We start from the raw sequence: 23,429 nt of genomic DNA on the forward strand, positions 1-23,429 counted from the left end.
GGTCATAATCTCATGTCCGTTCTGCAGCATGACGGCCCCGTTCAGGAAACACGCCAGTGGTTCCTGAAGGTGCAGAGGCACCCGGTGCTCTTTAGCGCAAGCGCTGAGATCAAATCCATCACCAGAGACCATAAAGATCCACTCGATTACCATTCTCTCAAACTATTTTTTAGGAAAATCGTCCACAGAAGTTGGAAAAAAAGTCGTAAAAAGCAGTTACTATACAGAAAATTCCATCATGTACAAAAGAAAATCGAGTCCCTCTAATCAAAATTGGTAAGAAAAAAATCATACAATCAGTAATTACCTGATATGTTACAATTAAGGGTATGTGCTGAATATTTGGTCGAAGTGATTCCTCCAGCTGTATCCTTTCTTATTGTGTAATTATTCAAAGCACTTCTTATTCAGATTTTTTTTTTCTAGGAAAAAATTACCACAACTCGCGTTTCAAAATGATTTGAAATACAGTAAACTACTTTTCTGGCTGCTAATGACATGAAGTATTTTACAGAATGATGTTCAAAGTCTCGGTTTCAAATCACTCGATTCTAAGTCTCATACTGACCATCGTCGCAAACGTGTCATTCGTGTCTCAAAGTCCAGCTTAAAGGCAGTTTGAATATTTCCACGTCCGCTCAGTCGCACGCAGGTTCACGTTCGTCGGGTGCTGTGCGCGCAAGCCACTAAACACTGGAACAGCGAGTGGCTATAATGCCTCTGAACTTGTGCGTTGGGTCTTGGACGAGCACCTTTAAAGCGCACAAAGCCTCTCTTGCTCATTATTTAAGCCTATTTACATAAGAGGAGAAAGAGAGCTCGTACACCTTTTCCGTTCGGACAGGAAAGCCAGCGTCGCACGACTTCCTGATTAAGACATGCAGAGTGAGCGGCGTCCAAAGGCAGGTCATTCATCAGCATTCGTTAGCACTGGAAAAACAGACTCTCCAACTACATTAAGCGTGTGTGTGTGTGTGTGTGTGTGTGTGTGTGTGTGAGTGTTCAACTGCTTCTGAAGTGAGCATGGAATCATGGGATTTGTCAAAGATGAGTTGAAAGAACCGCTATGTGGTCTTATTGTAAATCAGCAAACGCCCTTGGCACGAATACCACAGAGGGCAGCTTGTTTTACGGTTACGATGTGTTTGGATCCAGTTGTAGAGGTTTTTGCGGAATGATCTGTTGTTTAGTTGGGCTCAGTTTATCGGTATGATAGTGTCTGAATGATGTGCGTTCTAAGAGGTGGTGACTGGTTGTGTTTGTCATCCCGCAGATGAGGCACAGTACGTGTCTGTCTTTGAGTGGGAGTTCTAGTTTGAGGAGGATATTTGTCGCGCCGGTCGTCCCGCGGATGAAGCGCTGTACGTTCGAGTGCGTTGTCGGATTCTGCAGGGCACCTCCAGCTCCTGGAATATAGGGGCCTCGGTGATCTCTGACGCCTCGGGCCGCTCCGCGGGAACTCGGGACAGCATACAGCGCACCATCTGAGCCTGAAACACAAACAATCATATTTGTCACGCCATTTCAGCAATAATGGCTATATTCATGGCAACATGAACAAGAAAGAGAACAAAAATAACGACTTTACTCAACAATTCGGCACCCAAGCACCATTTTAGAGAGCATCGGCTGGACACACATAGTGCATACATACATTTTCTACATTTATTTATGCTTTGATTGAAATGAAAACAGCACATCTGTGCGATGCGGCTGACACAGAACACTACAAGTGCACTCATACTCTCCACAATGGTGCTACGATGGTGAATTGTTGAATCAAGTCTTCAAGCTTCATAACACTGCGATCGAGTCACTGATGGCCGATGGAGTATTCTGACGATATCTTTCATAATTTTGTGTTCATTACTTCACAGTCAGAAGGACTCTTTTTCAATATCCAATTTCAAATCCACTTTATTACAAAATCTAAAACAATAAATAGTCATTTACACAAACAAAAACAAATAGACAAAACAAAATTAACCTAAGAGAGGCGCAAAAAACTAATTGTCTTCAATGACCTCACACAAAGACTCCTTATAGCACAAAATCAACGCAAAAGACAAAAAAGATCATTCATAACTTTAAAATATCGAAAATCAATTAAAATCCTGGATTTCACAGAATTGAAAAAAAAAAACCCACCTCTAAATTACAGCTAGTATTTTGTTCAATTTTGTGTTTTCTAGTATTATAAATTGCAATTTTGGCTTAACCTAACAGACAATTCATAAGCTGGCATTTTATTCTGTGTCTCTGACCATATTTAAAACCGCAAGTAAAAACCTTAACAGAAAAGGGAATATACAAAATGTTGGTGAGCAAAATGGTGTTGATTCTGTAAAACAGTTTTGAAACATATGTGGTGGTGTATAATCTACAAACACAGTATTCTAAATTTAGTTTTCTAAAACAGGTCTGACAACTGCATTCTGCCACTGTATGAGTGAGTAACACTGTAATTGTAACTTTGCACCTATAGGGGGCACTAGAAGTGTTGTTCATCTTCAGTATTTCCCAATAGTAAGGTCCCTCCCCACTCCACCTCCCACCACCATTGCAAAATACCCAGCAGTATAGACAAACAAACAGAAACAAACTTACTTCCAGGACATTGGCCTTACAGAAAGCAGCAGGAAACTGCAGGGCTCTGACCTCTGTGAGAGTCTGAAACAAAAACAATTAGATGTTTATCATTCGGTACAATATAGTAAAATATTCTATTCAAAAATGCTTGTATTCACATGAGTACATTATTTCCAAGTCTGAATGCTACTTTTATTTAACAAGGATGAATCAAATTGATCAAAAGTGACAGTAAATGCATTTATATTACTACAACAATATATATTTTTAAACAACAAACGTTTTACAGGAATAAATTGCATTAACAGTTGTTTTAAATAATAATAATAAAATAACAATATCAATATGTATAATTCACTGACAACTATTAAATATTAAAATATTAATATGAATAATGTTTCACAATTTTTTTTTTTATAGTTTTATCAAATAAATGCATCCTCGGTAAGCATAAGAAACCACTTTCAAAAGCAAAAAAATCTTGCAGAGCCCAAAAATCTGAACAGCGTTCTTACCCTGACTCTCTCCATCTGGGTGCGGAATGGACAGAGAAGCTCAAAAAGAATCAGGCCGAGGGAATAAATGTCTACTTTATGAGAATATGAATTTCCAGACAGCTACAGAGGGAAAAGAAAGACAACAGGGGGAAAGTTAGTAATTGTTACTACTAACAATACTATTAAGTTAGTAAATATCTTTACATTTTACACCAAAATAAGAATGTCACCTCCTTGATGTTTACCAGGATGTTACAAGTCTGTTAAGCAGCACTGTTTTCATACTAAATTGTGTGTATTTTGTGCAGTGAGTGACAGGAACTGACCTGTTCAGGGCTCATGTAGAGTTTGGTGCCCACTTGGCCAGTGTGGCGGGCATAGACTGGCATTGGTGTGAGAGTACTCAGCTCCTCGTCATCTTCCTCCTGATCCATGGCAGTAACCAGTCCGAAATCTCCCACCTTCACCACGTCATCCATTGTGAAGAAGATATTAGATGGCTGAGAGAAAGAGAGAAGGAAAAAAAAAATGAAAGCGCAATTTGCTTTGGAAAACCCCTCAATTAAAAGCACATTTCATTTTCAACACCAACCTTGAGATCTCTGTGCATAAGCCCTTTGCTATGCAGGAAATCCACAGCTTCTGCGATCTGCAGGAAAATGTCGAGACACTGAGCGTGTTCCCTGAGCTCAGGCAGACACCTCTGAGCCATCCAGTCCTTCAGGTTCTCCTTCCTGCACAGCTGCATCTGAATGTACAAGTAGACCTTAGGTGTGAGCGGGGGCCGCGTGGCGGGACAAGGGATGCTGGGGGCCAGGCTCAGAGTGGTGGGCCTTGAAGGTACGGAAGAGGGAGGCCCCGCCGATGCGCTACGCTGAGGTTTGGAGCCAGACTGTGAAAGGCACGCAGGTGGCACAGGTGTACTTCCGCTGAGGTCACTGTCATTGTCCTGGTGTTCACAGCCTGAGTCCTCAAAAACAATGTCGAAGGAGGAAGAAGTGCAGTCGCCGTGAGTAACTGTGCGAGGAGGGCAGAGCTCAAAGGAGTGCGGGGAATCGGAGACCTCCAGGATGGCGTCTGGGTCAGCCTGACTGTCACGCTCTGACATCATACTGTCCGGCCCCAGGCCCTCCACACACACCTGATCCCCGACACACACACTCGTGTCGCCACCGGCTGCACACATGCATGAGGAGTCCACCGGAGAAGGAGTGGCCACAGGAACCTTGACTGAGAACGCCTCCATGTGGTCAGGAGAGCTTAGCAGCCAGTCAGCAGTGCTGAAGAGAAAAAACAGCAGCAAACTTAGGTTAATGTCCTTGCATACAGATTTATTTTTATAATACAAAATATAAATTGAGAAAAAAAAATTTACTGGACGGGCAGACACTGCCACAGAAGTCTTCAGTGTCACATGATCCCTCCAAAATCAATCCAATGTTCTAAATTTCTCAATTATTATTGGTACCCAATTAATAATAATAGTTCTTATTATCATTCCGGAGTTTTAATAAACTGAGAATGTTTACTCTATTTTGAAAAATCTTTTAATGAACATTTAGGAGATGAAATCTTGTAGAACTACCCAGAACTATAAAAATGTTTATTCAACAGAGAATTGTTCATGACTTTTACTGGGCCAGAAACGGGACTTCTCTGGCTATCCTTGACTGTTTCAACCCTGTATTTATCAAAAGTCACCAGGTTTTTGTTTCAAGGCCATGTTTTGCACCTTGCGTCTTTGAGCCAGCGTTTGTCCATGTCCTCCTGCCAGCCCTGGGGCGGGCTCTCCTGCCAAGCGTTGAAGTAACGGATGATTCCTGGGTGTTCCAGCTTAGCTAGGGCCTTCACCTCTCGCATGACCTTCTCCCGAGCCAACTCTCTACAATCACAAACACATCATTACAGACAAACGTACACACACCTGTATCCCAAATTAATGTTTTTAATGGAGCACTTATGCATGCGTTGACTGATACCTGTTGGGTAGACGGATCCTCTTGATGGCATAGTTGCAGTCGTCCACTTTGTTGCGTGCCTCAAACACGACGCCAAAACCTCCACGTCCCAAACACTGCACTGGCTCGAAGTCTGTCAAGTACCTGATACGCACAAACACAAATCAGTTATGAAAATATTCCTTTGGACTTTGTTCTGCTGATCTGAATCACCACTGTGTGTCATACAATAGTACAGCTGTGTGTCTGTGTTCAACTGAGCTCAACAGAGCGTGCAGCAAACCCTACTAAAACGGTTACATGCTGCATAAATTAGTCATTTAAAACATCACTTGAAAAATCGAACGCAAACAACAAATAATCTGCACGGCAAAAGCGCTCGACTCGTAATAGCTGTGCATTTACCCTTCAGAATTCTTAAAGCAAAACATGATCATGATGCCATCTGTGCATTCCACATTCAGCAACTGCAAGTCTCTAATGCACCATGTGCAAACAAGTGTAAACTATTTAAGGAAATGAGTTTGAAGTTCTTTATTTAAAAGAGGAACTCCAACTGTAATTCTGACTGATGCATTTGTTACTTCATGCAAGTAGCTCATTTCAAATGATGATTTATATATACACTTACAAAATGTTTTTTTTTTTCCTAATACATTCTTTGATTTTGCTTTGATGCTGAATATTAATTTAATTTGTTTAAATATAATATTAATTGATGACTAATAATGAACGGACCAGAAACAATGAATAGATTTGAGTCAGTCTCCAGTATTAATTGTAATAATATAAATAACTGTTTAGCACAAACAAGCTATGGATCCCAAATCGGCATTAACATCTATCTAAAATTTGAAATGCAAGCTCACTTACCTAGAAACATATTCACATGGACGTGTCTCCGTGACAACTATTTCTTTGGGTTCTGTGATGTCCAGTTCAAACTTGCTGTCAGTTTGACACTGTGTCTCAGACTCCTTTCGTTGCTGCACAGATGAAATAAAACGGCAACGTAAATGACTTTTGACGTCGTTTTGTCACTATGAGATGTTTTGTGTGTACTGAAAGTTTTCGTTTACCCGCACATATGTTGTGGGCGGGTGGAAGAACTTGCGGACGATATAGGTGGTGGCAGCGATGCAGAAGATGATTGTGCCCAGAATCTCTTTCCACCACGGCAGCAGCAGGACAGGGTCCTTCCTTCTCACATGTGAGCCCTCTCCATCTTTCTTCAGCAGAACACTCACTGCTGTCTCATCACGCCGGTTACGGTAACGAGGACTGTATGGAAAGTAGTATCCATTATCTACGAGGGGAAACAGAAGAAGGTGATGAGTTCAAATTGTCTGTCAAACCACTTGCTCCAAGTCAAACCAAGTGTAGAAATAGAATAAAAATAAAAAGACTGTTGTTCTTACCGTAAGGGTACTGTAGTATTGACAGAGCTCCATTACTGTACTCCTCATGAGAGAATTTGTCATTGTTCAGACATTTATCAAATTCCTCAGAGCCCACCAGGACTGGAGTACGAGAAGGTGAGTCTGAGAGGAAATGGACGAGTGTTATTGACAACATTACACTGCTGAGAATGCATTCTTTTTTGTGTGTATGAGGTGTAATACACATACGGATAAGGGGTTTCCATTTGACCGTAGGTGGTGGCATCATGTCACTGTTACTGCTCCACCCGTTCAAAGCTTTGGGCTTTGATGGAAACTTCTCAGAGATTCTTACAGAGGACTGGAGGTACAACTGACCCTGAAACATTCCTTTAAATGAAAGAGAAAATTGTTTTAGATTCCCATTACATGCAATAAATAAATAAATAATGTGTCTATTATTATTATTACTATTATTATTATTATATATTAAAAACCATTACACTAATATTTTTGTGGAAGCCAAGACTCTTTCATGATCAGAAAGCATTTATCTAAAATGGAACATTATTCCAAAAAAATGACTCACAGTTTACACCTGCATTTACATCTGATTATTAATTGGTTCAGCCAATACCAATTTTTATACTACATGTAAACCCATGCATGCATGTAAAAGAAATACGAGGTGTGTTACCCAGGTAAACGCTGGACTCCGTGGCCCCGCGGGCTTCTTCCATGATGTCATCGTCCTCCTGGGCCTCAGTCTCGGTGTGGGAGTTATACGAAGTGTCATCGAACAGGCTAATGGGCGTCACCTTCCCCCCTCCAACCAACCACGCAGAGGCAATGGGTGTGCAAAACTTCACAAAAAGGAAAGAAAAGAAGAAACCATGAAAAATGGGAAGTCACAAGTTTTAGCTGAGACTACGGCATCAAAACAGGTTAAAATACATTACCTGATGCTCCCAGATCAGCTGTCCTTCTGGTTTGGTGCTGAAGGCCATGACTTTCCAGTCCGGCACAGAAACCTTTATGACCAGGTCTAGGCCCTCTACCTGAGTGTGTGAGTTTGGATGCGTATTAGCATGCTTTTTGGTTTGTGCGTCCGTCTCCTCTTGGATGACTCGTTGTGCTTCACGTCTGACCTCTCGCCACGTCTCCCCATTAGATGCCTCCCCCTCAAGGAAGTTGAGGTTGGACTGAATCTCAGGGACAAATTTTAGCTCAAAGTTTCCCACGCTGAAGTTCCACCTAGAAGAGAGACAGAGAGAGAGACAGAGAGAGAGTGAAAACAATTGTCATTTTACCAGGACGACTACTATTCTACAACCGCTTTTCAATATCAAACTGCGCAATGATGACACAACCTAGCGTGCTGTGAATCCAATCTACCTCTGTATCATTTGTGAGATCAAAAGCAAGGTCACATGAAGCGCTCAACAGCGCCTGCAGGTATTTCTTACTTCTCAAACCCGTTGCGAGGCCTCACGGCTCTGACAGTTTTCTGTGTTCTCTGGAGTAACAGTACGTCCTCTGGCTCTCCTTCCTCATCCCCCCACCGACTGCAGCCCACCGCTGAACAAATATACTTCAACTACAGAGAAAAAAAGAGAGCGAGGTTAAAGCTGACAAATGATACTATATGATAAAAGAGTTTGCATAGTGCCACAAAAGCAAATCAATCATTTATTGTTCTAAAAAACAATTGAAAAAAAAAAAAAAAAAAAAAGGGGGGATTTGAGTTACCTTGCCGCTGTATGCGCCAAGGCCGTATGTGGTGAGGGACTTGCCACCTACAAGCACAGTGTCCTCTCCGATGCGGTACGAGGAGTCCAACAGGGACTCGACACTGAACGGAACAGCCTCCATACTCTCCCTGTCCCTGTTCCACTGAAACAGAGCTCCATCCAGAGAGGGAATGAACATCTTGTTCCCAAAAATCTGAAGAACAGAAAGAGGTCATGAAAATCTTATTGTTTTTGATCTGACTGTTGTGGTTAAGTGGCGCATGATTTTTATCTTGGAAATATTTCACGTTTTAGATCATCAGCAGCAGGGTGGAGACATTGAGCAGATCATGATGGATAGAGACAAGGGGACAGACAACGCTAAGACGTTGACCAATCAGCTTTGAATCTGTGTGTGGCATTATCACACTGTATGCCATTAACATTTGGCGCTTGGTCTTCTGTTGTCCAAAGAGTTACACAATCAGACACGGATGAACAGGGATACAAGAGTACAAGTATACTGAACACACACACACACACACACACACACGTAAAAAGAAAAGGCCATTATATAAGAATGGTGCAACTGACCCTAATCCAAAAAGTGATCTCAGCTCAAACAGACAGTTTTGTGAACGAGGAGGAATTATTAGGGGCGGGTAAATGAGATCACTGACTTCCTGTTGTCCTGTTGTGCTAAATCTAACCTTGACACCTGGTAAAGACCAATAGGAAGTTGAAACACCATGAGAAAGCAAGCACCTGAAAAAAGTAAACAGCTGCTGTGATTGGCTGAGAAATGAAGGGATTAGCTCATCTGTCCATCACGTCTGGGTGGGCGGGGCTAGCGAGGAGCTTGCAGTGGCACTGAGGGTAAGAGGTTTAAAGAGTGTGTGGTGTGTGTGCTGCAATGATGACTCATCACTGTGCTACATTGAGTTAATCCATCATGTGATCTATTTGTCTGATCTCCAGCTCTATGGGATCTTGACGTTGGGTGAGACTTCAATCATCCTCAGCCCAACCACATCCTGAATCAATGAACAATTAAAGCCAATCAATTATAAGAGCATGAATTTAACCCCAGCCGCTGTCCAGAACTTCATTAATGCCATTAGCTGTAACAGAGCACTTCTGGAAATTTACAGCGTCAGCTACATAAAATCTATTTAAAACTAGCATGCAAGTAAAAATTAGATTGCTTTGTCCCAATTAATCAAATTATATAATAATGTATTGAAATGATACAATTTACAATTTTTTTGAAGACAAAATTTTTCACATGTACTTTATAATGCCTTTATTTTAAAGAAAGAAACTACACCTGTGATTTTGGGAGGAACTGATTACATACATTCACAGCTGGTTAAAAGATAGCTTTCTTTTTACTATACTTTGTATATTTTTTTTTAATGATTGTAAAATAGTAGTGTCAAAAAACTCCCAGTGCACAGGAGGCCCCCAAAGTCTCGAAGAACATGAAATTAAATGACTTTTCAGAGAATTAATTTTTATTACACAACAAGGAGGTTTTATAGCTTGCATGAAGGACGACCAGCTTTTAAACCTCTTAACTACAAGCGGTAAATGTAAAAGGTCGGCTGCTTTTTGTGAAGTGTGTAATTTAACCTCTACAGTATCGCATGACAGTGTGCTCTGGTATTTAAACAAATGTGAAGCTTCAGTTAAAAAGACACATGGCACAATTCTATTTTTTTTTCATGCACTGGATGCCAAGGAGGAGTGAAGGACCAAGCTGTTAGCACAGTACTGAAAATGCTTTCTTTGACGGGGGATATCTGGCTTGGCATAGCTGTCTTCTGTACTTTAGTGGCAAATCTGGCGTCAACTACTTGTTCATTTCAATTAAAATGCTCCAGAGCCTGTAGTTTTGATGGGCCTCAAGATTTTGTTATTTAATTAGCGTTGGGCGATATGCACCATTGTGATATCGTCTTATCATCAGCATATGAGATTGCTGATACACCATATTAACATGCTAATTTATTTCATTATTTATTTTTATATTTTCATTGCTGGAAAGTGTTCCAACTCCATCATAAAGCTAAAAGCAGCCTAATGTTTTCAATATGACTGAATTTGTATTTAGCATAACATTGTAAGCTACTTATTATAATGGTTACATTTCCTCAGTTATTTTCTATTATAGATCAGTGACTGGAACACACTGACCAACAATCACTGGCTTTTCTTAAAATTCGATAATTTCTTGTTTACCATCATTTTTTTTAAAAAAGAAAGGTGGGGGGCATATGGGCTTGTTATCAGACTGAAGCCTGAAGCAGCGCAACAGGAATCTAATACTTAGTTCAGCTGTGGGCAATGACTTCTGGAATCTTGTTTGACACATTCAATTTGAGAGATTTAGCCAAAGGCAGTCTGGCCCTTGTCTTAAGGGATCACAGCAGGTTTGAGTATGAAGAGTGTCTATGTAGGCAGGATATCCCTCTGTACTCAATGACCTCCCACAGATGATAGCGCTCCACTGAGTCTGACACATAGCATTACATCAAGCTAGGAGCAATCCCCTCTCCCGTTCCTGTTTGGAGCTAATCTCTCTCTCTCTCTCCCACACATATATAGATGCACAAAAACACAACAGATTTGACACTTTTCCTGGAACAAAAATCACTTCAGTGCACCCTACATACAGTTTAAAATCAAATAAACACACTTAGGTCTAAAGACTACATGCTATAAAAAGGTAAAATGGTTAATGGTTATAAAATGGCCTATGGCCAAGCAGAAAAATTTTGAAAGTGTCTTCATATGATCTTAAACACCCTTCTGACATTTTGTAACAGTTTTACATTTTGCCAAGCTGACGTATTTCTATGATCTTTTGTATGATCTGCTTTTGCCCCATTGAGGTTTAGGTTTATTAAGGACCTTAATGCTCGTTTTACAAAACACATGTTTCAGAACAAATAAAATTGTACAAATTCATTTGAAATCACCAGCTAGTTTATGTTTTCTTGTGAGAACGGTTTGATAGACCTTATTTTACTCAGAAATCAAAAACCTTTATTCTGAACAACAATATTCTTCTGTGTTTTAGGACTAAGCCGCACTATTGTGAAATGGCTGCTGCTATTTTGCCTTTTTTCATGGCAGATGAGATATTCAAGACATCAGTTGAGTGCCATTTCTCTTAAGGAGATGACATCACTGACATATCTAAAAAAATAAAAAGAGAAATCAAAATGACACTTCAAAGAAGTCCGTGTTCGCACAGCATTGTGCTGTTGAGGAACATCTCAAAAATCTGTCGAGAACATGTCAGGGTCAGACACAGAAGAGAGAGAGAAATAGAAATTTTTAAATACCTGAAATATTTTGGCAAAGTTAAAAATGTCTTGCAACCAAAAGACCTACTTACTGAAAGATAACTGCCCACTGTTAAGCATTTGTCAACCATTATTACATTCAACTTTCAACAGCCAAGCGATATAAAAGAAAAATAAATAAATTATGTTTATTGTGCACCGCCTACTTATAAATGACAAAACTCATTGCATCATTGTAAACAAAACCTTTATCATAACCTTAACACTATGTAGTTAGAAGCGGTACTTCAACCAAACCCGTAAGACTTTCATTCATCTGCAGAACACAAATTAAGATATTTTTGATAAAATCAGAAATGCAACTGAAAGCCTGAAAAAAAAAATAGTACTTGTGCCATCAGTGGTTCAACCAAGAGAACAAGAGAAAAAATAGTTTTGTTTTCTTTGCACATAAAAAGTATTCTTGTAGCTTCATAAAACCATCATGTTACATGTACTATTATAATGAGGTCCTTACCAACTCTCAGGGCATGGAACATGGTAGTTTATGGAGAGTAAGAAAGCTCTAGCATTTCACCAAACTATCTAAATTTGTGTCTGGAAGATGAAGATCTGACATGTTCGGAACGCGAGGAGATCTCTTTAATCAAAATGACTCAAGGATACTGTGAAATCAGCTCTAACAATTTCCTTTTTTCTTTTGTTTTAGCATATGAAATGTTACCCGAGCATGGTTTTCAGAGATTCAAATGACTTCATGAAGTTTGTCGACAACACAAGCCCGGCAGTGGGTCAAAACCTTTATTCTGTCACATTAAAGGATCCCCTTTGTTGCTGCAATCAAACAAACAAAAGGCCTCGCGCACTGAATAGTGTGCAGACACACTGGATTTTCAGATCATTGGATTAAAGTGCCTTAATTACAACCGTTCACTCTAAAGGCTAATAGATGAGAGGGGGTGCACGTGTTTGTTGGGTGGGGGGGGTCAGCATTCTTATGGATGACATCATCCCACACATAAGGCATTACCTCATTCTTCAATCCTCTCAGCATGACTCACACCAACCACACTGTCAGTGGCATCCCTCTCCACCCCTCATCTCGCTTTTCCTCATTCCTCTCATCTTTCTTTCTCTTCATCTCACCTCCCCCTCATGTTGGGACAGTGTGTTTCTGCAGACAATGCTGTTTACTGCTGGCCTCTCTCCTACTGTTGAGGCATGCTATAGGTGACTGCTTTCTACTGGCTCCATGGCGAGGGCCAATCAGAAGGGGGCAGACTGCTCTAATCACCGAGCAGAATGCCTTGCAAGGCACCGCCTGAGCCAATCGGAATGGCTGGTTGCTAGGCACCCAGAGGTAAAAGGGGAGGGGAGAGGAAGAATCCAGCCAATGAAAAGGCTGCTCCCACAGCAGCCAGGCATTTCAGGTTACCGCCAAACCAGACAGAGGGTCAACACCATCACTCACACACATACTCATTAAGCTATATTATAATGATCAAGTCCAATAATTCTTAGCATGGATCAAATAAATGTGTAACAATGTACAAATGTCAAATTAGAAAAAGCCTGTTATTGCACCATAAATGTTTTCTCAGTCTGTCCGTAGAAATGTGTGCATGCGCATAAGTGCATCGCTGCCAAACGCTCTTCCTCCAGGCTAGTCTTCAGTCTCTAGAGAGTACGAGTCTGTGATCTGTGTGTGTGTGTGTGTGTGTGTGTGTGTGTGTGTGTGTGTGTGTGTGTGTGTGTGTATAACTTGTTTCAGATCCAATTTCCTTTGGGCAATGTCTCATTCTCTTCTGGGGTAAAGTGGTTCAAACAAACATCACCTTTTCCCACACACACACACACACACTTAAAGTATTAAGAACAGACAAACATGTGCAGTGTGCATGTCTGTGGAGAAAACCATCTTATGTTGACTCACAATGCAAAATACTACAAGAAAGCGTTTAATACTTCTAACCAAAACACAGCTGTTGGTTGTTAAGCATTAGCGTGTGTATCTTAAAGGTTGTGAGAAAGTGTGTTAAGTACCTCTGGTTTGCTGAGGCTAGAGGACACAAGAGAGCCTGAGCCTACGTCCAGGTCCCACTGCTTGCGTCCTTGGTTTAGAGGATCCAGAGCGGCAATTCTCCCATCAAGTGTGCTGATGACCACCAGAGCCCTGTCGAACACATGAAACACACAGGTTCACATAAAGTGACAAGGACTTCCTTCTCTTAATTGCACATTAGACATTTCTCTTCACTTTCACTAGAGATTAAAGGATGTATATTAATTTTATCCAATATAATTTTTGCGATTAATAAAGATACTTGGCCAATATTACAAAAAATAATATAAATTCAAAACAAAATAATTGTATATACACTATGCAAAATCCTACAGCCATACAGTATGAAATAAAATGATATTCATGTTGAAATTTGCTAAAATGGCATTTAAAAGGTTTTATTTTATAGCTTTTATTGATGTATGATTACATAATATATTGCAGATATCTACATACTAAAATAGGAAATGGGTAGTTTTCAGCACCAAACTAATTTTCAAAAGAAACAACCAATAAATAAATATTTTGTCATTATTAACCAACTATTAACCAGTTTTGCCTCCCAATTTGCTGCTTATTAATAGCTAGTTTAGATATTGGGTAGAATTAGGGATGTAGAATATGTGCTTAATAAGCACTAATAAAATGCCAATGTGTTAACAATAGGCATGCTAATAAGCAACTAGTCAATAGTGAGATTTGGTCCCTAAAGTGTTATCTTTTCCTCAGTAAAGGAGATAATTTTGGATTTATTACAAGGGCAATCTGACCCTTAAACTCTTAAAGTCCATAATGTCTACAATTGGCCAAGAGAACTGGGAGATTAAACTGTGTGCACTCTAAACTATCACAAACTTTTTGTTCTTTTGTAGTATTCGCTAAAATCTAACAAGAACTGAAGTCTACGCAGGACACTTCATGGCTAAAGTGCCAGGGAACTTTTTAATGGACAGGGGCAAACGCACCTGCAGGGTAGAGAGCAGGACTAAAAGTGAGGGAGTAGCTTTGATCAAGTCTAAGAGAGTTAACACATCCCTCCAGACATCAACACTGATGAGGTCAGAATTTAAGGGCACTTCAGTTCTGCTCTTCCCAATGCTCTGGGCTAACACCGTTTGTTCTTATTCTCCAATAGGATTGAAGAGCTGAAAATGTTATAGTACAGCACTCCTGATTGGCTGGAGGGCCCCTCCAAAAATATGAGGGCTGATTGGTTGTTGCTAAGCAGTGGGCATTGTGAGAATGAATGAGGACACCACATGGGTCCCGCCCAGCCAAAAGAGTGATTGAGGGAAAGAAAAAAAAGAATGAGAGAGAGAGAGAGAGAGAGAGAGAGAGAGAGAGAGAGAGAGAGAGAGAGAGAGAGAGAAATATAACAAATCCCATTTTCTGGATGAGATCAAAGAGTAAGTGTATTCCACAGGCTGTTTAACCTCAGGAAAAATAAAAAAAGGAGTACAAGGGACTAAAATAGAAGAAAAAATGCTTGGGAAAAAAAAATTGTAAGGCTAAATTGAAAATTAAACAGTTTGACACCAACTTAATACTGTAGATTGTATTATAAATGCCATAAAAAGTGCCATGAGATGTAATTAAAGTCAATGCACACAAAACGAATAAGCAATTTTGTGATAATGTGCTATGTTAAAATTAAACTCATACTCTTGTATTCTCTATGTAACATTTTATTTTTGTAATTTGTGCATTTTACGCTTTTTATACTATGTGTCTCAGTCACATTTTTTTTTTATTCATCAGGCATATGACCATCAACAGGGTAAAAGTAATGGTGTTGGATACAAAAAAAAAACAAAAGAAAAAAAGTTATAAAATACAAAATACAGCAAACCTCAATATACAATATACTACGACTAAAGTAAACAAAAAAAAAGTTTAACAACACAAATGTCTACATGTAAAGCCAGCCATTTAAAAGTGTGCCTGAACACTCACAAATGACGTTCACCCTTTTGCCTCTCTCAACATTATTCGTGTCATGCTGTTTAACACACTTAGCACTTTACACACAAACAGATCCTTAAGTGAGCTTCCACACACCTATGCTCCCTCCCTCTCGCTCTCACTTACTCTCAGAGGAAGTCAAGAGATTCTCAACGCAGACCTGATGTAAACAGACTGCATGGAATAAGGAAAAAAAAAAACTAGGGTATCTGAGGGGTTTGGTCCAATCACACGAGGCTTTCCTCTTCCCTCAGCCAATCAGGGCTTAGAAGCGCTTCTGCACTTTCAATCAGAAAGCGCTCCTTGAAAAAACACCAGCCAATGGACATAAAAAGCCCGCTGTAACCATGCCACAGCGAGCAGCTCTTATCAGCCGAGTGTGAGTTAGCAAGTACCACTGCAAAACACACACGCGCACAATAGGGGCATGGGGAGCACGTGGCCAAGTTGTGAAAACAGAGGCACACCCCTGCAGAGAAGCAGAAGAATTCATGACAACTTAACAGAGGAAAGTACTTTGTGCAGACACAATTGTTTAGCATGGATGACACGCAAGAAACCTCATACAGCAATTAAGCATGCAACAATGTGATTCAAGTTCACAGTCCTGTTCAAACCCAATCATCTTTTTTTTCCCCCAGTGGAACCCAAAAGCATTAAAAAAAAAAAAAAAAACATCCAGACTGCTATTTTTCACAAGAGGTTTTTGTCAAGTTTCAACATTCATACTTTTTTGCTTCTAAGGGTCACATTTACATTTGCAGGGTGAAATTGTGCAGACACAATGCAGAATTGGGAATGAGCCCCTTTCATGGATTTCACTTTGGATTGAAGTTAAAAATTTCAAATTTGTGAAGTTGACCATTATTGAAGCAGCTTGGCTTGGAAGCGACTTCTAGATAAGCCACGCTTCATGCACTGCTACACCGTTGATAATGGACCTTCTTTGCCCCCCAAAAGTTTACTTAATGTGGCCACATCTTCTCAGTCTGCAGAACCCACATGAAAGCTTTATAGAGGAACAGATTGAAACGTAAAATATTAAAATTTCACACTAAAGCTCTAATATCTCCTTTTGTGTTCCAAAGAAGAAACAAGATGTACATTTTCATAATATAAGGGTGTAGGATGAAAGCAGCCACATTATACCCTTATTTTGTCTGGATGTTTATAGTTTAGTACCATGGAGAGAGATTTTGATTTAATCTGAATTTCACAATTGAATTTTATTCAAATTTTTTTAAGACTTAACTGAAAAGTGAAGAGAACGTCCAAACCTCCAAGTCCAAAGCCCAAATGCTGCACATGCATTTTGTCTGTATTAAAAAAAAAAAGTGCAGGTTCTGCTCAATAAAACACTCCAAAAACACAATTTAAAAGGGGCATCTTTTAAAAAGAACAAGATAAAGACTCCAGAACCCAGAAATCCACTGAGTTTCGGAAGTAAAGGGGATTTTCTGCTTAAGTGAGCACACAATAAAATATAGCACTGCAGTAGCATGCAGAGCTCTGTATGGAGCGTTACACAAAGCACTCGGCAATGCATTTGGATGTACCATCTTCCCCAGGCAACATCTGCAGTACACAAACACGATGTCCAAACCCGTACGTTTCACTACAGAAAGAAGAAACCCTCACGAGAACATTCAACCCTCCAAATGCACACACCATAAAGGAAAAAGTGCAGTCTGTGCATTACTTGTTGAATGTGTGGTGGACCAAGAAACGGTGACTAAGTGCATGAGAATGTGTGTGCTAATGTAAAAGAGACAGATGATCAGAAAAGTAAAATAAAATAAGTCAAATTAATAACAAAAAAGAAAATATAACCAGCATTCAAAAGGCACAGTTGACCCAAAAGATTTACTTGACATCTTTCTAAACGCACATTCCTTTCTTCAGAGAAGCACAAAAGATAATGTTTTAGAAGAATGATAAGACTCAAACTGACTTGTACAAACAACACGAAGACATTTCTCAAAATATTTTACTTTGCACAAAGTGAATAAAAATGTGGGTGAACTATGACTTTAAGGCTAATGCAACCCATTAAAGAAAGTTGCATTCATTCAAACATCGTCTCCTCCATCACGCAGAGTTTTTCTCCCCGTATTGATTAAAGCATTTACCCAGTGTGTCTGAATGTGTGTGAGTGTGTGTGAATGCTTAATCTGTCCTCTGACTCCATGTCACGTTCTGACACGCCCAAGCTGCTATCTCCATGCAGAACTATAAGCGCTTCTGCCATGTCAATTGACCTTGCTGAATTTGGTGCATCCTGCAAAACTTGCAGTACAGCAGTGGCATAAAAAAGCATTTACAGCATTTATAACTATTCGAAAAACAATGAAGCACACCTGTATGATTTTTCAATAAGCTCTGACACTTGCTTTGAAAATTAATAAATAAATAAATACCAGCACAAACTTGCAGAAGAAAACATGAAAGGCATGTCTCACACAAACTAATTCCATCATGCACAAGTCACTGTCATTTCACTCCTCTTTAACTCTCATCATCTTCCTCCTGTTTCTATCTCTCCAACGTGCGCGGTGCAGAGAAATCAAAACTCTGTCACATGGTGCTGCTCTCGTCCTATTGGACGAGTCCTAGCCTTGATCTAGGTGGCTGATTTGTTGTTGCTAAGCAGTGAGGAACCAAACTACAGGAAAGCTGAGGTCCTGGCTACAGGGTCCTAGTTCCTTCAGTTTTGGGTCTCGATGTCCCCCCTTCACTTTCTCCCTCCTCGTCTCCCCAATCTCTCCCTCTGCCACACCTCTCCCATCTTCCCACCCATTGCTGCAGTGCAGTAAGGTGTGTCCTCTGCAATGAATGAAGATACGGCTTAAAAGAATCAAACCACAAACAGAGCAAAAACCAATCAAGTCTGGAGTGAGGGTCACCATGTGACCACAAGTAACACCGAATCGACATCGAATGAGCCGTTCATAAAAACGCTTTTATTTGAATGGTTCGAACAGCCTAAGAGACTGAGGTGAAGTGGAAAAGTTTGCAGTAAAACATGCCAAGTTTGGTTCTGATTACAAGACGATACAGTCTTATCCCAAAGTGATGAACTTCACTCCAGATCGTGAGATATATAAAACGAATCTGACAGTCTCTCGCTAGTTACCTAACCATCAAGTCAGACAAAAAAAGCTCACAACAACAAGCACACGAACTCTACCCTTTCCTTCCCTCTTGCTCTCTCTCTCTCTCTCCCAACTCAAATTCTGAGCACTTTTTCCTTCCAATCGTCTAATTGGCCAACAAGTTTGCCAGCTCAGCTCTTCTGATTGGCTGTTGCTAAGCAGTAGGCAGTTGGAGCTAGACGTCTGGCAGAGTTTGCACCAGGCAGTGGAGAAGCGGCATCACCGTGAGTGTGTATTTGTGTGCGCGTGTGTGTAAGAGTGAGGGCACCTCGAGCGAAGTGTTCCTTCCAAAAGGTCCCTCAGGAATCACCAGCAGTCCAAAAATACACACACCAAGGCAAAGCTGAGCTACATTAGTCTACAGGCCATACCTGGATCCTATTCACCAAACCAATTTAAAGAGAACACATACGTACCAAATTAATCCAGTTATCTGTACATTTAAACAGCAATTGTGTTGCCTACTCTTTACTCTAACAGCAGCCTGGGAACTGGCTTCTGGTTGGTTGGTTGCTTGCTTGGTTTGTCTGGAAGATCTTTACAATACGTTGTCGTTGCTTTTCTTTTCTGTCCACCTTCTCTAGACTTAATGGACCGAGTAACAGAACAAGTTGATGAGAGCATCTTCATTACAAGTGTTCCCCACAATCTTTGCTTTTTGTTGTGAGTAGATCTCTCCAGGGTTAGACTCCCATTTGCCAGTCGACCATGCTGTGCAACACATAAAACTGTCCCAGGAGAACTCCATCCCCCAGTAAAGCTGTTCCATTTCACGGGGAAGGCCTGAGGGTGTTGATTATCATCGCCGTGTTACCGAGAAGTGAGCACAAAGGTCTGGTTCTTGGTTCATGCATTATCAATAAAAGCCAGGCACTTGTTTGTTTATTTATATGTGATTGACGGTTCCTTGAACGCTGCACATAAATGCATGAGTTGGTTTGATATTGAGGATCATGGGGGGGTATGCAGAGGTGCGAGCGGGTGTTTTATCTTGGCAGCAGGTGTGAAGGCAGCTGCTACTCTCACCCCTGTAGAGATACCGAACCAATGCAGTGTTAAACACACTACACACTATTCCCTCGAGTGTGCATGACACATATAACTATGCCACCAGAAACAAAGACCAGCCCCTCCTTCCAATGATATACGACTACTGTCAAGACCAAGTCCCAGGAACTTCACATTAAAGCACCAGCACTGAAGTGGTGTTTAAAACTGGATTTCCAGTGGGCTATTCATATGCACAGATAAAGCAGCTTCGCACTGATCATTTTCAACATATCTTGCAGCGCCCCAACTATTTTTTGCCGTTTCTTGGGTAAATTACTTTGTGGTTGGTGTAGAGTTGCAAAACGCATGCGTGATATTTTTAGTTGTTTCCTCTATAACCTGCAAATGAAATGCATCTTCTCAGCATTAAGCGGTTTAAAACAAGCAGCCTTTTTGTCATCCAGCTGAGGTGGTCCGTGCCATGCAGGTGTGTAGATAACTGCTGCTACTTTGCTCTCAACGTTACCTGATCAAGTAAATGTCTCATTTATTACAAGATGTTCTGAAGAAAGTTATTAACCAAACAGTTTTCGTGACCTGACTTTTTAAAGAAGACGGATACATTTCTTAAAATATCTTCTTTTATGTTCCACAAGTGTTTCATGAAGTACAACTTTTGAGTAAACTATCCTTATCAAAATGAGCAAGTGAGCAAATGTACGTATCATTCGTTCATAATTTAATCGCAAAAATTGATAGTTTACCCCGAAAAACTTCAATTCTTAAGTCTAAAACGGTTTATGTTAGTTAATAACATTCTTCAAAACATTTTCTTTTTGGGTTTCAGAAGAATTCATGTTGTACAGGATTGGATTAGGAAGAAAATAAAGTACATGAGTAAATGATGACAGAATTTTTTTTTTTTCATGTGAACCATCCATAAAATCCCTTAAAAGCAATATCAGCATTTTGTTTGTAATTAACTACCCTTAAGTTAAATTATACATTAAAATGTACAAAAATATATATTATTGTAATATAATATAACAAAATATTAGCACAAAAATATAAGATATCAGTGAAATATTTCTAAATAAGTTTGATATGTCTGCTTCAACACTTCCTGAATATGATAACCATCAACCGGAGTCAAATCTATATATAGCGGTTTTCAGATGTTACAGTACTGTTCATTTTTTGCCTTCAAAAGGTTTTAAAAGAATCCTCGGCACTGGCAAACCGTATCCACCCTAAAACTCCTCATGTTCAAGTGAGGGTTTCCCGCTCCTTCTCATGTTATTTTCATATTCGGAACACAATCCTTCTTGGTAGTTCGATGTGTTGTTGCCTTCCTATTTTACCTCTTTATCTAAAGCCTGAGTCTGTAATTATCAGGACCGGTCTCCGGTTGTGCCAACTTGTGCTTGTTTGGGAAAAAATCCTCCATTAAGGGGTGCGCCACACGTCGATGTGACAGCATGTCGATGGTAAGGCAAGGTGTGACAGATTTTTTTTTTTTTTTTTTTTTACTGCAGTGGAACAGATCAGGTGTTCCTAATGATATTATCAGCTCCTTGGACATATTTGTACAGTCAACATCTCCACCAAAAACAACATCAAGCTTCAGCTAAAAGATAAAACTTAATATTTTTTACGAGGGGGAAAAACATTCACCTTAAAGCTCCAAAAGGTCATGGAAAAACTGTTAGATTGAAACTAAAGGACCAAAACAGTTTCGATTAGTTTTAAAGCGAGACCCCCGAGCTCCCCATCCACCTAATCGGCACTGTTTCTCTCTAAGGTGGGGCAGGGGGCTCGGATGCGGTAACACGCCGATATCACAACCGGCAGAGCAGAACGACTAATTCCCGCCATGAACAAAAACAAAACATCCGGAAAGTTGGAGCGCGCGTCTGGGGCGCGGGGAGACGCGTCTGATGTTGAGCAGCGGTTTAAAGTGCGTCAGCGCAGCCTCCAGAGACCGCAGTCTACCGACGGACACCGGCTTGCTTTGTAATAACTGTAGTATAAACAGAGAACTAATGTATGGAGAAAAAAAAAACACCTCGCGTACAAACCTATTAAAAACGCTATTGTCAAATGTCGAAAGTTGTAAAGACGCCTCTCTCCTGTCACTGTTAAACTGTCGCTTTTTTCGGCGTCTTTGAGTGTGTTTACAAACAACATCGAAGTCGGACTCGGTCGGGCTGACATGTAGCGCACGCCCACACTCAAAACACCGCAGCGCTTCTCAAGACGTGAACAGCCTCCTCGGGATGCGACAGCAGTGAAACAAGTTTCAACTCCGTAAAACACTTCCGTTTAACGTTATATACCAAGTATGTAAGGCGCCTTTTAAGTTCACAAACAAACACGCTCAAATTCATTGAGTACCACTGGTGAGACAGGCGTTGTGCACCGGCTGCGAGACTGCTGTCAGTCATCTGAATCTCCATAGTAACAGAAAAATTCCAACTTATCAGATTTTTTTGCGCACACGTAGCCATATTACAAATGGCATCGTCAAGTCGACCTAAATGAGCTGCTGTCAATTTGGTAGTGTAAATGATCGCACATATGTATACCCTCTTCTCGGCCCAGCGGGGAGAGGTCGACTGCTGCAAACATCCGCCCATCACGAAGTCCAGCTCGGCTGCCTTACGCAAACTTTACCGAAGTTGAATAAGACTGCTCAAAGCGACGTGACAGCCCGAGCATGTCACGCCCAGACAAACCGAAAACTTCTGCTACGACTCGATGGAAACTGCCTACCTCCGCTGCTTGTGGAAGTTTGCGTCGCTGTCTCCAGACGGCTCTTCGCTCTCCCCGGTCGAGCCGTACTCGTCGTCCTCCACGGTCACTTCTCCGATGCCAGGCGCTCCTCCGACGTTTTCCAGTGGCCGCTCCATAACGGCAGCATGTTCCGCCGTCTCGGTGTTTGGCGTCGGGGCCACTTCGAGTTCTCTCTCTGAGAGAGACTGACTTTGCAAAGTAACCGTTAACGTTCTCAAAACAAGCAGCAGCAGCAGGGATGTGCACACGTTTCCAAACTGAAACCCCCTTTCCATTGGGACAAGTGGCACATGAGTAGTTAGTCAATCACATACCAAAATAAAGTGAATTTTAAAAACTAGTCTATAAAAGGCGTTTTACAATTAAACTCGTAAGCTATTAGATCTCTTTCTGTTGTCCTCTCTTAACGTAAACATGCACTCAACAGCACCATGTTATTCCCTTTATACTTGACGTCGGCCGTGCCGTGGTAACGTCAAGCCCCGCCCCGTAACCAAACGCCTATTGGCTGCGCATGGAAGCGAATCCCTGCAGTGTGTGCTGATTGGTGCTAGCGTCTGTCAATCTTCACCGCTCGTCTACTAAGCAGATTTTGATTGCGTCCGACAACTGTCTTTTTCAGTGCAGTCTGTTGACGTGGTCGGCCCTCTAGCCGCTTCATTCTATTGGACGCTTTCCTTGTCACTCAAGAATGTAGGCGGGAGGAAAGGCAGCCCAGAGCGGGGACGGTCGTTTTCTTAAGTATATTATTGGCCACGGCTCTGGCCACACCGAAGAGTTTAGCCAATAAAATAGTAGCGCTGGCTCCTACAAGTTCATTGGTATGTTTACGGAAGCCGCGAAAGAAGTCTAGTCAACCCATTGGTCTGACGGGCTGTCAATCAAAATCATAGTTACCGTGATTTCTAACGGAGGGGCGTTACTAATTCGTTCTGAGAGAAACTTGATTGGGTAAAAAGTGTAAGCACGGAAACAACGACGTGGCCGTTTGTTTGCGGATAAAAGT

General features: G+C 40.9%; 1 protein-coding gene across 1 annotated transcript; it reads right to left on the reverse strand.

Moving 5' to 3' along the window:
* Positions 1–568: 568 nt before the first annotated feature.
* On the reverse strand, positions 569–22,882 carry eif2ak3 (eukaryotic translation initiation factor 2-alpha kinase 3). The gene is made up of 17 exons (XM_043255808.1): positions 22,403–22,882; positions 13,508–13,637; positions 8,173–8,367; positions 7,890–8,020; positions 7,383–7,677; positions 7,121–7,286; positions 6,673–6,813; positions 6,463–6,585; positions 6,124–6,350; positions 5,918–6,030; positions 5,066–5,188; positions 4,819–4,968; positions 3,679–4,366; positions 3,413–3,586; positions 3,105–3,206; positions 2,608–2,670; positions 569–1,490 (listed from the first exon to the last, which is right to left on the reverse strand). The coding sequence occupies exons 1-17, from the start codon at positions 22,696–22,698 to the stop codon at positions 1,311–1,313; spliced, it is 3,297 nt and encodes a 1,098-aa protein (XP_043111743.1). The 5' UTR covers positions 22,699–22,882; the 3' UTR covers positions 569–1,310.
* Positions 22,883–23,429: the final 547 nt, after the last annotated feature.

This window comes from Puntigrus tetrazona, chromosome 13 (assembly GCF_018831695.1).
Source record: "Puntigrus tetrazona isolate hp1 chromosome 13, ASM1883169v1, whole genome shotgun sequence".
NCBI lineage: Eukaryota > Metazoa > Chordata > Actinopteri > Cypriniformes > Cyprinidae > Puntigrus > Puntigrus tetrazona.